At 35.8% G+C, this 14,639-nt stretch overlaps 1 protein-coding gene across 7 annotated transcripts in view; it reads right to left on the reverse strand.

The window, feature by feature from the left end:
- Positions 1-14,639, reverse strand: part of PPHLN1 (periphilin 1) — a 139,604-nt gene that overhangs the window by 56,912 nt on the left and 68,053 nt on the right. For 5 of the 7 annotated variants that reach the window (XM_019452482.2, XM_019452479.2, XM_019452481.2 and 2 more), the window contains 3 exons: positions 12,906-12,962; positions 10,131-10,210; positions 7,404-7,523 (listed from right to left, as the gene is read on the reverse strand). In XM_019452482.2, coding sequence (XP_019308027.1) covers positions 7,404-7,523; positions 10,131-10,210; positions 12,906-12,962 — 257 coding nt within the window. The remainder of the gene's footprint in view (positions 1-7,403; positions 7,524-10,130; positions 10,211-12,905; positions 12,963-14,639) is intronic. The other 2 variants (XM_019452484.2, XM_019452480.2) reach the window with 1 other exon arrangement.

The raw sequence follows: 14,639 nt of genomic DNA on the forward strand, positions 1-14,639 counted from the left end.
AAACAGTACTGGGAGTTTTAGCCAGAACAGTTAGGGGAGGGGGGTGGTAGGAAAGGAGAAGAAAGGAAAGGTACGCAAATTAGAAAGGAATAAGTAAAATTATCTCTGTTTGCAGATATGACCTTATATGTAGAAAACCCTAAAGATTATGCACACACACCCTGATAAATGAATTCAGCAAAGTAGCAAGGTACAAACTCAGCACACAAAAATTAATTGTGTTTCTATAGATGAACAATGGAATTATCTGAAAAGGAAATTACAAAACAATTCCATTTACAATAGTATCAAACAGAATAAAATACTTAGGAACTGGCGTGCCTGGGTGGCTCAGTCAGTTAAGCATCCAACTTTTGATTTTGGCTCAGGTCATGATCTCATGGTTTGTGAGTTCAAGCCCTGCATTCTCCTTCTCCCTCTCTCTCTCTGCCCCTCCCCTGCTCTCTCTCTCTCTCAAAAATAAATAAATAAACTAAAACAAACAAACAAACAAACAAACAAAAACAACTTAGGAATTAACCAAGGAGATGAAAAACTTATATAATGAAAACAACAAAAACACTGCTGAAAGAAGACATAAATAAATGGAAACACATCCCACGTTCACACAATGAAAGACAGTATTGTTAAAATGTCAATACCATCCAAAGCAATGTACAGATTCAAGGCAATCCCTACCAAAATCCCAATGGGATTTTCTGCAGAAATTAAAACAAAACAAAACGAAAAAAACCCAACTCTACAAAAATTTGTAAGGAATCTCATGGGACTCTAGATAAGCAAAATAAACCTTGAAAAAAAAAAGAGCAAAAGTAGAAGACCTATACTTCCTATTTCAAAACTTACTACCAAGGTCCATTAATCAAATCAGTGTAATACTGGCATACAGACAGATATATATAGAACAGAGAGTCCAAAAATAAGTCTTCTTACATACGTCAAATGATTTTTAACAAAGATAACCAAGACCATCCAATGGGAAAAATACAGTCTTTTCAACAAGTGAAACTGGGAATACTGGATATCCACATGCAAAAGAATGAAGCTGGATCCTTACCTAACACCATCTACAAAAATTAACTCACAATGGATCAAGGACCTAAATGTAGGACCGAAAACAATAAAACTCTTAGAAGAAAACATAGGACAAAAGCTTCATGACTTTAGCTTTGCCAATGATTTCTTCTACATGACACCAAAGGCACAGGTAACCAAACAGAGAGAGAGAGAGAAAGAAAGAGAAAAAACTTGGACTTATTGAAAAATGTAAAATTTTGCTTATTAAATAACACTATCAACAGAGTAAAAAAGTAACCCATAGAATGGGAGAAATATCTGTAAATCATGTATCTGATAAGGGGGATTAATATCTAGAATTTATAGAGAACTTCTAAAACTCAACAACAATGAAACAAATAACTAAAAAATGAACAATGAACTTGAATTCACATTTCTTCTAAAGAGATATATGAATGGCCACTAAGTACAAGAAAAATGCTCAACATCACTAATCATTAGAGAAATGTAAATCAAAACTACAATGAGATACCACCTCATATCCATTAGGGTGACTACTAGCAAAAAGCAAACAAACAGACAGACAAAAAAAACCCAGAAAACTACAACTGATAGTGAGGATGTAGATAAATTGGAACCCTTGTGCACTGTTGGTGGGAATGTAAAATGGTATAGTCACTGTGGAAAACAATATGGCAGTTCCTCAAAAATTAAAAATACAATTACCATATGATACAGCAATTCCACTTCTGAATACCTATCCAAAATAACTAAAAGCAGGGTCTTGAAGATAGGTGTATACCCATGCTCATAGCAGCATTATTCACAAAGCTAAAATGTAGAAGCAACCCACGTTATCTATTGGCAGATAAATGGATAAGCAAAATGTGGCACATATACACAATGGAATATTGTTCAGCCTTAATAAGGAAAGAAATTCTGTAATATGCTATAACACGGATGACCCTTGAAGACATTATGCTAAATGAAATAGCCAATCACAAAAGACAAATACTGTATGAACCACTTCTATGAGATACTTAGAGTAGTCAAAATCTTAATGACAGAAAACATAATGGTGGTTGCCAGGGGTTGGGAGAATAAACTGATAAATTGCTTTAGGGAGTTATCATTTAATGGGTATAGTTTTACTTTTACAAGGTGAAAAGAGTTAGGAGTTAGGAGGAACGGTGGATGGCTATACAATAATACTAATGTATTTAATACCACTGAGCTATACCCTTATTAACAATGGTTAAGATGATAAATTTTATGTATTTAAGATAGAAATCCCAGTATCAGTATCAGGTTTCTAACACCAGGTTAACAATTAGATTTGAATGATGTTAAGGAAATTGGATTACTTATACAACCAGTGTTCTGACTAAAACCCAAGATCAAAATCTGCCACTAGATTCCATTTTAGTTAAGTTAATGCAAAAAAACAAAACAAAACAAAAAACCTGTTGAAGTTTAAAACACACTGAAGATAGAAATTTCAGGCTTTATCATAATTCTAGGCCTACACACAAAAATATAAATTGATGAGCATAGAAAGCACATCAGAGCAGATACACGTTTTTAGAAAACAAGAAGAAAAAATAAATTGACACTAAAAGGGCTTATTAAAAAATTATGTATAATTATACAATTATATAATTAGATATGTATTTTTCAAGGTACTGTAGAGGGAAAACAAGACAAGTGCTTGAGATACATTCAGTGTATATTTAACAAGTACAAACAATATTTTTAATAAGGGCAATAATGACCTTTAATAAGGGCATCCATGACCACAAAAGCAGCATAAATTTTAAAACAGGAAGGGAAAGACCAACCTTGATTCTTATCTCAAACACTACTGATTCCACTGAATTAATATGAATTTGAAAGAGGGCTATTAAAGATAGGTATTCTACAATGGAGAAAGTAAGCAGATACTGAAGTAGAAAATGACACTTTGTATGTGGAAAAACATAAATCATATTTTCACATTTAAGTAAGAAAAATGTCAAAATTTTCTTCTATAGGAAGAAGTAACTGTTCTACTGGGACATTCTAAGAGCCCCCAAGTAATTTGCTTTTCATTCTGATAGCCAAAAGCTAAACTCCGATGGCCATTTGTTTGAGGATCGTAAATTATGTCTCCACAAAACTTGACTGTAAGCTCCTAGACAGCTAGGATGGTGTCTCTAATGCAGTGTTTGACATAAGTAGATGCAGAATGAATACTTAGCAAATTTAAATAAGCTATGAGAAAGCCAGTACGGTATTATTTTCTGAAAATATGTAACTTAAAATACTAATCCTAAAATATGCACTGTGAAAAATTTCATAGTCGTCTGCTAAATTATGTGAATTTTATTATCCATCTTCCTTTCACAGACCACTGATGAGCATATTAACATCTTAAAATCCCTGAAAAGTGTTGCAATATCAAAGTAACCTTTTTTTTTTTTATAGTTTATTTATTTTGAGAGAGAGTGAAAGACTGCAAGAGAGGGAGAGGGAGAGTCAGAGAGGGACAGAGAGAATCCCAAGCAGGCTCTGCACCTACAGTGCTGAGTCTGACTTGGGGCTCAAACCCAAGGGCCTCAAAGCCAAGAACCATGAGATCATGACCTAGGCCAAAATCAAGAGTCAGATGTTTAACTGAGTGAACCACCCAGACACCCCTAACCTACCTCTTTCAAATCTAGCATTTCCCGAACATACTGGCTAACAGAATATTTTCTTCCCCTCAGATCATTAAGACTCTTTAGAATCACTATTCTATCAAATACTTAGGGAAATCTCTATTAGAGCCCAAAAGGTAAAAGAATAAAGCTGAACAGCAGATTGAATTACAACATTCCTGAATGGTTAAGCATATCACTGAATGTATCTTCAATTTCACTGAACTTTCGGTAAATTACATGGTCTCCCAAATTGTTTAAAACTATATTCACAGCAGCAAGAGAAGATAAACTGGAAAGCTAAATATTTAATCTGTCCCTAGTCATAAAAATAAATCTACACAATGTTTCTGAAGTACATGGACCATTACTTAATAAGTAACATGAAGGAGCACCTGGGTGGCTTAGTCAGTAGAGTGAGGGGCTCTTGATCTCAGCTTTTGAGTTCGAGCCCCATACTGGGTGTAGAAATTACTTAAAAAAAAATAAAATCTTAAAAAAACCCCAAATTTTATAAAATAAAAATACTGCCACAACTACATTTAAACACACACACACACACACACACACACACACACACACACACACACAGTACTATGCCAATGTCTTTCTTCGCATCAAAGCCTTTTTTCCTTATAGTTTATTCTACCTAATCAGATATGAGTTTACAAAATTAAAGTCAAAATTCTATTTCTTAGGGCACCTGGGTGTCTCAGTCGGTTAAGTATCTGACTTCAGCTCAGATCATAATCTCATGGTTCACAGATTTGAGCCCCATGTCTGCAATGACAGTGCGAAGCCTGCTTGGAATTCTCTCTCTCTCTCTCTCTCTCTCTCTCTCTCTCTCTGCACTTCCCCACTCATGCTTTCTCTCTCTCTCTCTCAAAATTAATCAACTTAAAAACTTTTTTTTAATTACTTAAAAAAAAATTCTATTTCTCAAAAAGCACAGATCACTGAAATGAGTAACTATTTAAAAACTGCCTGAGAACAGAGGTTACTTACTATCTGAGCAAAACTTTAATAAGATATGGTGGGATCAAGTTCTTTTGTTTAATGACTTTTTTTAAGTAGGCTTCCCACCCAGTGTGGAGACAATGTGGGGCTTGAACTCAGGATCCTGTGATCAAGACCTGAGCTGAGATCAAGAGTCCAACATTCAACAAACTGAGTCACCCAGGTGTCCTATGGGATTAAGTTTTTAAATAAAAGAACAACAGTACCATAAAAATTTCCCAGCTGCTTTATTTCCAGTATAAGAAAGTATCACTATAACTTGAAAAACATTTTAGACAGGGCTATAAATTGATGCTGCTGCTCAAGTCAACATTAATGATGGGAGCACCTGGGTGGCTCAGTTGGTTAAGTGTCTGACTTTGGCTCACGTCATGATTTCATGGTCAGTGAGTTCAAGCCCTGCACTGGGCTCTATGCTGACAGCTCAGAGCCTAGAGCCTACTTTAGATTCTATGTCTCCTTCTCTCTCTGCCCCTTCCTTACTCACGCTCTGTCTCTCAAAAATGAATAAACGCTAAAAGAAAAAAAATTTTTTTAAAGACATTAATGATGTACACCATGTAACAAACATAATAAAGAGATCTCAACCCTACTCTCACTCACCTTGCCTTTGGTCCAACAAAAGACTGACTGACCTATGACTCCACTTACAGAGAGCTCTTGATTACTTATTAGCTACTTATTAATTAGTTCTTTATTACTTGTTAGCTTCTTATTAATGCAAAATCTAGCAAATTCGGTTCATATTTTAAGAGAAAAAATAAGGAGGTTAAAAAGACCCAATGTGACTGACTACTCAGTCAAGATCCATTCAAACAATGATGAAAGAACAGAAGTATTTAAAACCTAGGGCAGGTTGACAGTGAGGACTGTTTATTATTTTTTTTTAATTAAGAGACATAAAAAATGATGGGGGGGAAAGGGTGCCTAGGTGGCTCAGTCAGTCGAGCTTCCAACTCTTAATTTCAGTTCAGGCCATGGTCCCAGGGTCAGGGGACCCAGCCCTGCATCGGGCTCCGTGCTGAGCACGGAGCCTGCTTGGGATTCTCTCTCTCTCCCCCACAAGCCCAACCCTCTCCTCCTCTCCTCTGCTGGTGCTCTTTCTCTCTCTCTCTCTCTCTCTCTTAAAAAAAAAAAAAAAAAAAAGTGATGGGGTGATGAATATATCTTTAAGCCTTGCTAATTGAAGGGTACTAAACAAACAAGAAAACAGAATTTTTGGAAGTTTTAAAATCCTGAGAAAAATTATCAGTTCTCTAAAATAGCAATTTTGAGTATATAGATTAATATAAAACCCACTATTGTAATTATTAAAGAATATAAACAAAATGGCCCTATTAAACTACTTTATTGTTCATGCTTTAAAATTGTGCTGAAAAGGTGCCAAAAAGGAACAGCTAGATCATGTTGATACATATTTACTCAAGAATACGTATAGGAGTGCCTGGATGGCTCAGTTGGGTACGTGTCTGACTCTTGATTTTGGCTCAAGTTGTGATCTCACGGTCCTGAGATAGAGCCAGATGTCAGGCTCTGAGCTGGGCATGGAACCTGCTTATGATTCTCTCTCTCCCTCTGCCTCTGCCTCTCCCCTGCACACTCTCATGCATGCATTCTCTCACTTAAAAAAAAAAAAAAAAAAAAAGACACATAAATATCTACTTTAATAGGTACAATAACAAGGAAACCTTGACCTACTTAAGAACAATTGATATCTAAATGACAAATCAGCATTTTAAAAATGAAAGGCTTTATTTGTGTAAGCACTGATAGAGTCTATACTGGTTTGTACTTTCTATGAGCAGTGTACATTATTACTCTGGAAACAATGTTTGTAGGTATACAAAGATTTATGTAGGTATATGAGTTTTATATCAAATTCCATTGCTTGATCCATTTTATCAAAGAACTTTCTAATAAAGGTATCTTAAAATTTATTGAAAAGCCAGAAATTTTCAAGTCTATGTAATTGGTCATGGTACAGAGATTTTTATATTTTCTGCATATCATGCCAAAATAATCTTAGACCAACACTTGAATTGAAAAGCTTAATTTTGCCAATGAAACATCTACATTTCCCTATTAGAGAGGTTACAAGTTATACAGAGAAGTTTGAGTTCGTCTTCAAATATTTTAATGCAAAGATTCATGAATAGTATTCTTTGGACCCAAAAATGCTCTCATCTTTTGGTACTCAAGACTCACCAAAGGTCACAGGTAACCCAACAATGAATAATTCCATTTCTTGAGATATTTATGAGATAATTTGCAGAGAAATAGCGTGTAATATAAATACAGTCCAAGACCTAAGGTCTAAACAGATTTTTGTTCTGAATTCGCTGGTTATGACTAGTGGCTTAGCATGATTTCGAGAGATACTTTTAACAAAAAAAAAAAAAAAAAAAAAAACAAAACATAAAAGAAGCTTATATAAAATGCATTCTCCTTATATTCCATATTTATACTATTTTTTCACTTCTCAACTACCAGAGAAATTCAGGTATAGTACAATTACTGAACACAGAGTCATTCATAATCATACTATTACTCTGTGTGGTACACGTTAATAATTCATGAGGATGTTTTCCCCATTTGTGTTTTGCAGAACTAGAACAAACCAAATATTTCCCACCCATAATTTAAAATCCAGACAAAACTCTTTATGTGAAACCTAAAGGGGACATTATGCCTTACCTCATACTCAGAAATTTCAGGTAAGTTACTCTCATCTGCCTTTTCCAGCTTTTCAGCAGCCCACTTGCTTGCAGCCTCAGCAAGTTCCTTTTCGGTTAGCCGACTGGGTTTGTCTAACACCTAATAAAAACAGAAGCACAGTTCTATTACAATCCTCAAAAGCATTTAAACTTCAAATACATCAAGAAGTACATCCCACTTAACTTATAATTATGTAAGCCTCCAAATGTATATAGAGAACAAGTACATCTTTTATTTGCTTTTTCAAAAATATTCAAGATAGAATTTCTCTAAGTAGCAATTCCTTTTGGACATACAGAATAGATCTGACTTCTAATTTCATTTACATAGAGCTTTAAAAATTCATCTTAAAGAACAAAAAAAATTAATATACTAATAGTATTTGAAATATACAGGACATCATACTGATTTAAATTTTGTATCTTTATTATATTCAATGAAATAAATAATGCCAAAATGTCATCAAGGTGAATTCCTAATTAATGCAGTAGAAAAGTCAGACATGCTATTTTCATAATTTATAATAATTTACATAAATCATACTCCTTACACAAAATTTATACACTTAAATTTCATTTTTTGATATTTCCACTGCTTCCCTTCTTCAACCATACACAATATTAAACAATGTATGGAATTTAGAGTTACAGGATTTGAATGCCAGCTTCATTACTTGCTAGATAAATGATTTTATATGCATAATTAATGACACTGCGAAGCCTTGGTTTCCACATTTACAAAACAGGTATTAATAATATTCAGTTTTACAAAGTAGTTGTGAGAATCAAGAGAAGTAACAGACCTGAGAGTACCTATCACTAGTGCTTCGTACTTCAGTTTTGTTTATTTCCATATTCACTGTTACAAATCAGTTATAGTAAAACATTTGAAGAAGATCAGTTCATGAGGTCAATATAAAAATGAAGAAAATAAATCATTTTTTTCTGGATCACCTGATTCCCACAATACTGTTTACAGGCCTATGCTACAGACTAAGATATAAAAATTCTAAGTTAAAGGGGCACCTGGGTGGCTCAGTGGGTTAAGCATCTGACTCTTCAACTTTTTTCATCACTGTTGTACAGTTTTCAGTGTAAAGGTATTTCACCTCCTTGGCTAAATTTTTTCCTAAGTACTTTATTCTTTTTGATGCTACTGTAAATGGGACTATTTTCTTTCTTTTTTTTTTTTAACATTTATTTATTTTTAATAGACAGAAAGAGACAGAGGATAAGCAGGGGAGGAGCAGAAAGAGAGGGAGACACAGAATCTGAGGTAGGCTCCAGGCTCTGAGCTGTCAGCACAGAGCCCTACATGGGGCTCAAACTCACAAATCGCGAGATCATGACCCAGGCCAAACTCGGGCGCTTAACTGACTGAGCCACCCAGGAACTCCGGGAATATTTTCTTATCTTCTCTTTTTTATAGTTTATAACTGGTGTATAGAAATGCAACTTTTGCATATTGATTTTGTATCCTGCAACTTTACCGAATTTATGTATTAGTTCTAACAGCTTTTTGGTGGAGTCTTTAAGAGTTTTCTATATATAATATAATGCCACCTGCAAAACAAAAAAAAAAGTCTTACTTCTCCCTTCCCAATTTGGATGTTTTTAAATATCTTTTTCTTACCTAACTGTTACGGGTAGAATTTCCAGTCATATGTTGGGTAGAAGTGGCAATAGTGGGCCAATTGTCTTGTTCTTGATCTTAAGGAAAAGCTTTCAGCTTTTCACCACAGAGTATGATGTTAGCTCTGGCTTGCGATATCAGGCCTTTATTATGTTGAGGTTCTATTCCTCTATACCCAGTTTGTTCAGAGGTTTTATCATGAATGGATGTTGAATTTTGTCAAATGCTATTTTTTTGCATTTATTGAGATGATCATATATTTTATCCTTCATTTTGCTGATGCAATATATCACACTGCTTGATTCATGGGTAATTCATCATCCTTGTATCCCTGGAATAAATCCCATATGATCATGGTGTACGCTACTTTTAATATGCTGTTGAATTCGGTTTGGCAGTATTTTGGTTGAAGATTTCCACATGTACATTCTCAGAGATACTGGCCTATAATTTTCTTTTCTCGTACTGTTCTTGTCTGGTTTTGGTAGAAAGGTAATGCTGGCCTCAAAATGAGCCTGGAAGTATTACCTCCTCTTCTATTTTTTAGAAGAGTTTGAGAAGGATTAGTATTCTTGAAATGTTTGAAAGAATTTGCCAGTGAAATAATTTGAGAAAATTATTTAACTTCTGAGCCTTTTCTATAAAATGGATCTAACTACTTATACCATGGGATTTCTGTATGCATACAAAAAATATATATATTAAAATATAACTAGAATCAAGTAGTTATACAATAAATGTTAGGTCTCTGCCTTACTCACGTCTCCCAAAATAAAAGCACAGTCCCATCAAATATGCCCTATGTGAATATTCATCCCCATCTTGTTATGGTCAAGATGCGCAATGGCTGAAGTACCAATTTTAGCATAATCTGTGGAAAAAAAGTCTTCAAGAAAACTGCTCATTTATTTTGATAGCTACCTTCAAGTTGTGGTTACTTAAGATTCAAATATTTAAATGCAGCAAATTATCCTCATTAGGTTTGACAGTAAAGAATAAAAGCACCTGTACCAGACAGTCCATCTCGTTTACTTTGTAATTCCTCTTTAAACTGATTTTTAAAATATAACAAACCTTTGATGAAGGAACTGCTGAAGAACTTGAGGGTGAAGTGTCTCTTGATGTTTTTAAAGACTGAACAGGTCTCTCTTTACCTGTTTAAGAAAACATAAAATGCAATTTTCTAGCTCATTTGTTTTCAATTAGAGTGACTTTGTAATTAAATAAATGAGAGGGGGCGTCATAAATTCATTTTAGTAGTGAAGTCTTCATTACATTATTAAATTAAATCTGTTAATACCTAAGTCCACCTATCTCTTTCCAGGGCTGTGTACCATAAGAAATTTCAAATAACCTAGAACCAATGGACATCATATTTGGCAATTCAGGCCATATCAAGGCCAGTTAGCCAACACAGAACCACTGAGAAGACCTCCAGAATGGCAAAAGACTAAACTCATAAATGCTTCCTCCTCCAAGTTCCTAAAAGCTAACTTTTATCACAATAAAAATTCAAGAGTAGTTATTATATAAATACCACAAAGAGAACTAGCTAATTAAATGACAGCTCAAAGCGAGGGGTATGTAGGGAAATATAGCAGATATTCCTGAAATGTTTAGTTTAAAAAATGAAAACTAGAAAAATTATAATATGGAGCACCAATCCAATGCCTGGTATGAATGAGTACCCAAATATTTGTTAAGTGGTTAAAAATAAATCTGTGTGAGATAATCATTACCCTTTATCTTCAGTCACTATAGACACTAATGTAGTGCTATATGTATATCATCATTTTTATAGAAACTGAAGCCAGAAACTAGATTTAAACAATATTACTTTAGTCAGTTCAACAACACAGAAAATTGTTTTAGTTAAATATAATCATAAAAATAACGATGAGCTGTTACTGATACAAAAACATTTCATTAAACTATTTGTATGTGTCAAATATAATATAAATTTTCTGCTCTACATTGCTAAGAAAACTGACAAAATTAAACTGCAGAGAAAAGGAGAAGGTGCCACTAAGTTTGGAGTGACATGGAAGCTGGTCAAGACTAGACAGTGGGTTAGGGCCAAGAAAGCAGTCAAGAGCAAAAGCAAAGACAAAACGACCTTGAAACTGAGGCAAAGCCAGCTTCAGTCACAAAGCCTCTTAAGCTCTTCCTGCCATGGTCAAGATTGCTAAGTAAGAGCCTAAAGGCTCAAGGGCAATAGTGAATAACATCTCTTTCCAATGTCCTACAGACCTGGAAAGCCTTTCACTGCAGGCACTTCTCTCACCTCCCCAGGGACATCTGGTAATTTTTTACTGTCACCAGTGGTAGAGTGCCATTGGCACACAGTAAGTAGAGGCTGGGGATGTTGCCAGGACACCCTACAAATGTACAAAACAACATCTCCCAACAAAGAATTATCCAGCCTCAAATGTCAACAGTGCCAAGGATGAGAATGCCTGCTCTAGGCACAGTATTCTACCTCTGAGACTCCAACAGTCTTATAAAAGACGTTAACCCTAGAATCTTTTAACTTGTGATGTTAAGAGGCTTTCACAATAAAATCATTTTAAAAATTCTTGTAGACCTTAAAAACCAAAAAATATCAACCATCCCTACATCCCAAAATGATTAAGAACACGGTTTACTTAGTCATTTTCTACTGTATTTCCATTGCATATGGCAAATTCCACATCATATTGTGACAGTGTCGGTCTATTCCACTGCACCAAAAGCTCCAAGTATCATAGCTTATTTCTGAATAGCCAGGGCCTACCTCGTTCAAGTCCTTTAAGAAAACAGTAAGTCAAAAATTAGGTGAAAAAATAAATTATTTTTCTACCCTTAGGATACAGTGACCTCCCCATTCTATTAAGATAAGCAATTCCTTGAAAGAAGTTGAGGGCTTGACCAATCAGCACAGCAAACTATGCTAATTAAAGGCGTATTTATAGGCTCTCAATTCTCACACAAAGCTAGACATGGAACAAGCAGCTGATAATCTCTTACTCAGCAAAATCTTACAAACACGAAATCAGCACTGCAGGTATGTCAATTACAGTACCAAATGTAGTCTTAGGATCTTCCCAGATTATAGCTGCATTAAGGGCTAATTTAAGCAGATTTCAACCAATCTCAGCGTGCAGAAGCAAAGAATACTGAAGGGTAGAGCAAGTGGTAGATTGTATCTCCACATCTACTCATATATACCTGTTGCATGAAGGGCAGGGACAGGCAAGAAGCAAAGAATAAAGAAAAAGGATGCTACAACAGAAAGAACACAGAAAAGGTAAAAAGAAATTCTCTGATCCTCCTGCTATCAGGTCCTATGTGTCAATGGTTTGTTTATTCTACAGATCTCCATCTCCTTTGAGGTGGCTATTCCTGACCAGGAATGGCTAGCCCAGACAACCAACTCACATATTCCCTCCATATCCTACTACCTATATCTATTACTATTAAATTCTGGGGTCACCTGGGTGGCTCAGTCAGTTAAGTGTCCGACTTTAGCTCAGGTCATGATCTCATAGTTTGTGAGAACCCCATGCCGGGCTCTGTGCTCACAGCTCAGCGCCTGGTGAGCTCAGAGCCTGGAACCTGCTTCAGATTCTGTTTCTCCCTCTCTCTCTGTCCCTCCCCTGCTCACGTCTGTGTGTGGGGTGTGTGGGGTGTGTGTGTGTGTGCGTGTGTGTGTGTGTCTCAAAAATAAATAAACATTAAAAAACATTTTAATTCTGGTTCCAACTAAAGACTAATGGAGCAGTTATACACTTTTCCCATTTCTGTAACCTCTGTCAATTCAAGTCCCCCACCCCTTCACAATCCCAAATCAAAATCTAGCTCAAAACTCACCTCTTTCTGGATTTCCTTCATTCTGCCGTTTGTAGGAGGCACCAGCACGGATGGACTCTAGGGAAAGGTGGGCAAGGAGGAATTAACACCAGCACCTCTGTGCCCAGGAGGGACAAGAGAAGAACCCAGAAGTAGGAGTGATGAGAACAGGAACTTCTGAGTATTTGCTGGTGACCCTAAACCCTTTCTTTTCTACCCTGCCTTCAAATTGGGCTGCCTGAGCAACAGCCACTGAAGAGTAAGAACAAACAGGAGAAAATTTCTGTTTTTAAGATCAGAAGCTAATTGGGTATAATAACAACAAAGTGTTAAGATTAAGCTAACCAAGGATAGCATGAGCAGAAAAGAATGAGAAAAGGGTTATATGATAAGACACCTAAAGCTGAAGACAAGGATCAGGTCTTACTCATCACTGTAAGCACCTATTCTAATCATCATAAAGTTGGCAAAGGATTGGTTAAAAATGACACACACACGTGTGCGCACACACACACACACACACACACAAACTCAAGAGAGAAAGATGAATCACCACTAAGAATTAAAAAGAATACTGGCAAAGTTTTCATGGTGTATCATATCAGTTACCTGGGCTTACAGTAACTATCTGCAAAGGTCATTCTGACTTACTCTCAAAAGTAGCCCATTACTAAATCTTGCTACTTCTTCTCATACAAAATTTCTCATATATGGATTTTCTTTATAAACAAATCTACAACTACTGTCTTGCTAGAACCCCTAATTGCCCCATATTTACAATCTTGTAAATATTTTGTTAGCTTCCTTACCCACACATCGCTTAGTGATGCAGACATAATTAAGTTTAAATACCATAAATATGCTAATAAGAGCTCCCAGATATCTTTCCAATAAGATGCAAACTCCTTAACATTACAAAATTTTCTAGTACAGATCTCAAATTGCCACTTTAATTTTTTTCTGAGAATTGTTTTGGTACAGTTAGCACCTTGCATTAAAAAAATATTTTAAGGGGCTGCCTGGATGGCCCAGTCAGCTGAGTGTCAAGACTCTTGATTCCAGCTCAGGTCATGATCTCAGTTTGTGAGTACAAGCCACGCACTTGCGCTCTGCACTGACAGTGTCGAGCCTGCCTGGGATTCTCTCTCCCTCTTTTTGCCCTGCACACGTGGGCTCTCTCATTCTCTCTCAAAATAAATAAACTTAAAAAATATATTTTAAGAAATATGCCAACATTTGCCGTCCTACTTCTGCAAGAATGTTGTTAAAAGATGCAATATCCTCTGCCCGTGTTAACTGATCTGTCATCAGGACAATTTTTGTTCCTCCTCAGCAGGTGATCTGTTGTTTGTTTTTTTTTTCTAAAGTACACTGTGAACACTATTACTGAACAGTTCTTTGTTTTAGCTAAATCCTTATTCAACTACAACTGTTCAGCACCTTCACAGTGGCATTTACTCTGACTTTTATTGTCACATGTTTCTCCTATAGAAAATTCTTCACCAATTTACTGAATCCTTTTTTGTTATGTGTTTATTTTTTTTTTAATGTTTTTATTTATTTTTGAGACAGAGAGAGACAGAGCATGAATGGGGGAGGGGCAGAGAGAGAGGGAGACACAGAATCGGAAGCAGGCTCCAGGCTCTGAGCCATCAGCCCAGAGCCCGATGCGGGGCTCGAACTCACAGACTGTGAGATCGTGACCTGAGCCGAAGTCGGACGCTTAACCGACTGAGCCACCCAGGCGCCCCATGT

The sequence above is a fragment of the Panthera pardus genome, unplaced genomic scaffold, assembly GCF_024362965.1.
Source record: "Panthera pardus isolate Hobbes unplaced genomic scaffold, ASM2436296v1 HiC_scaffold_6, whole genome shotgun sequence".
Classification (NCBI taxonomy): Eukaryota; Metazoa; Chordata; class Mammalia; order Carnivora; family Felidae; genus Panthera; species Panthera pardus.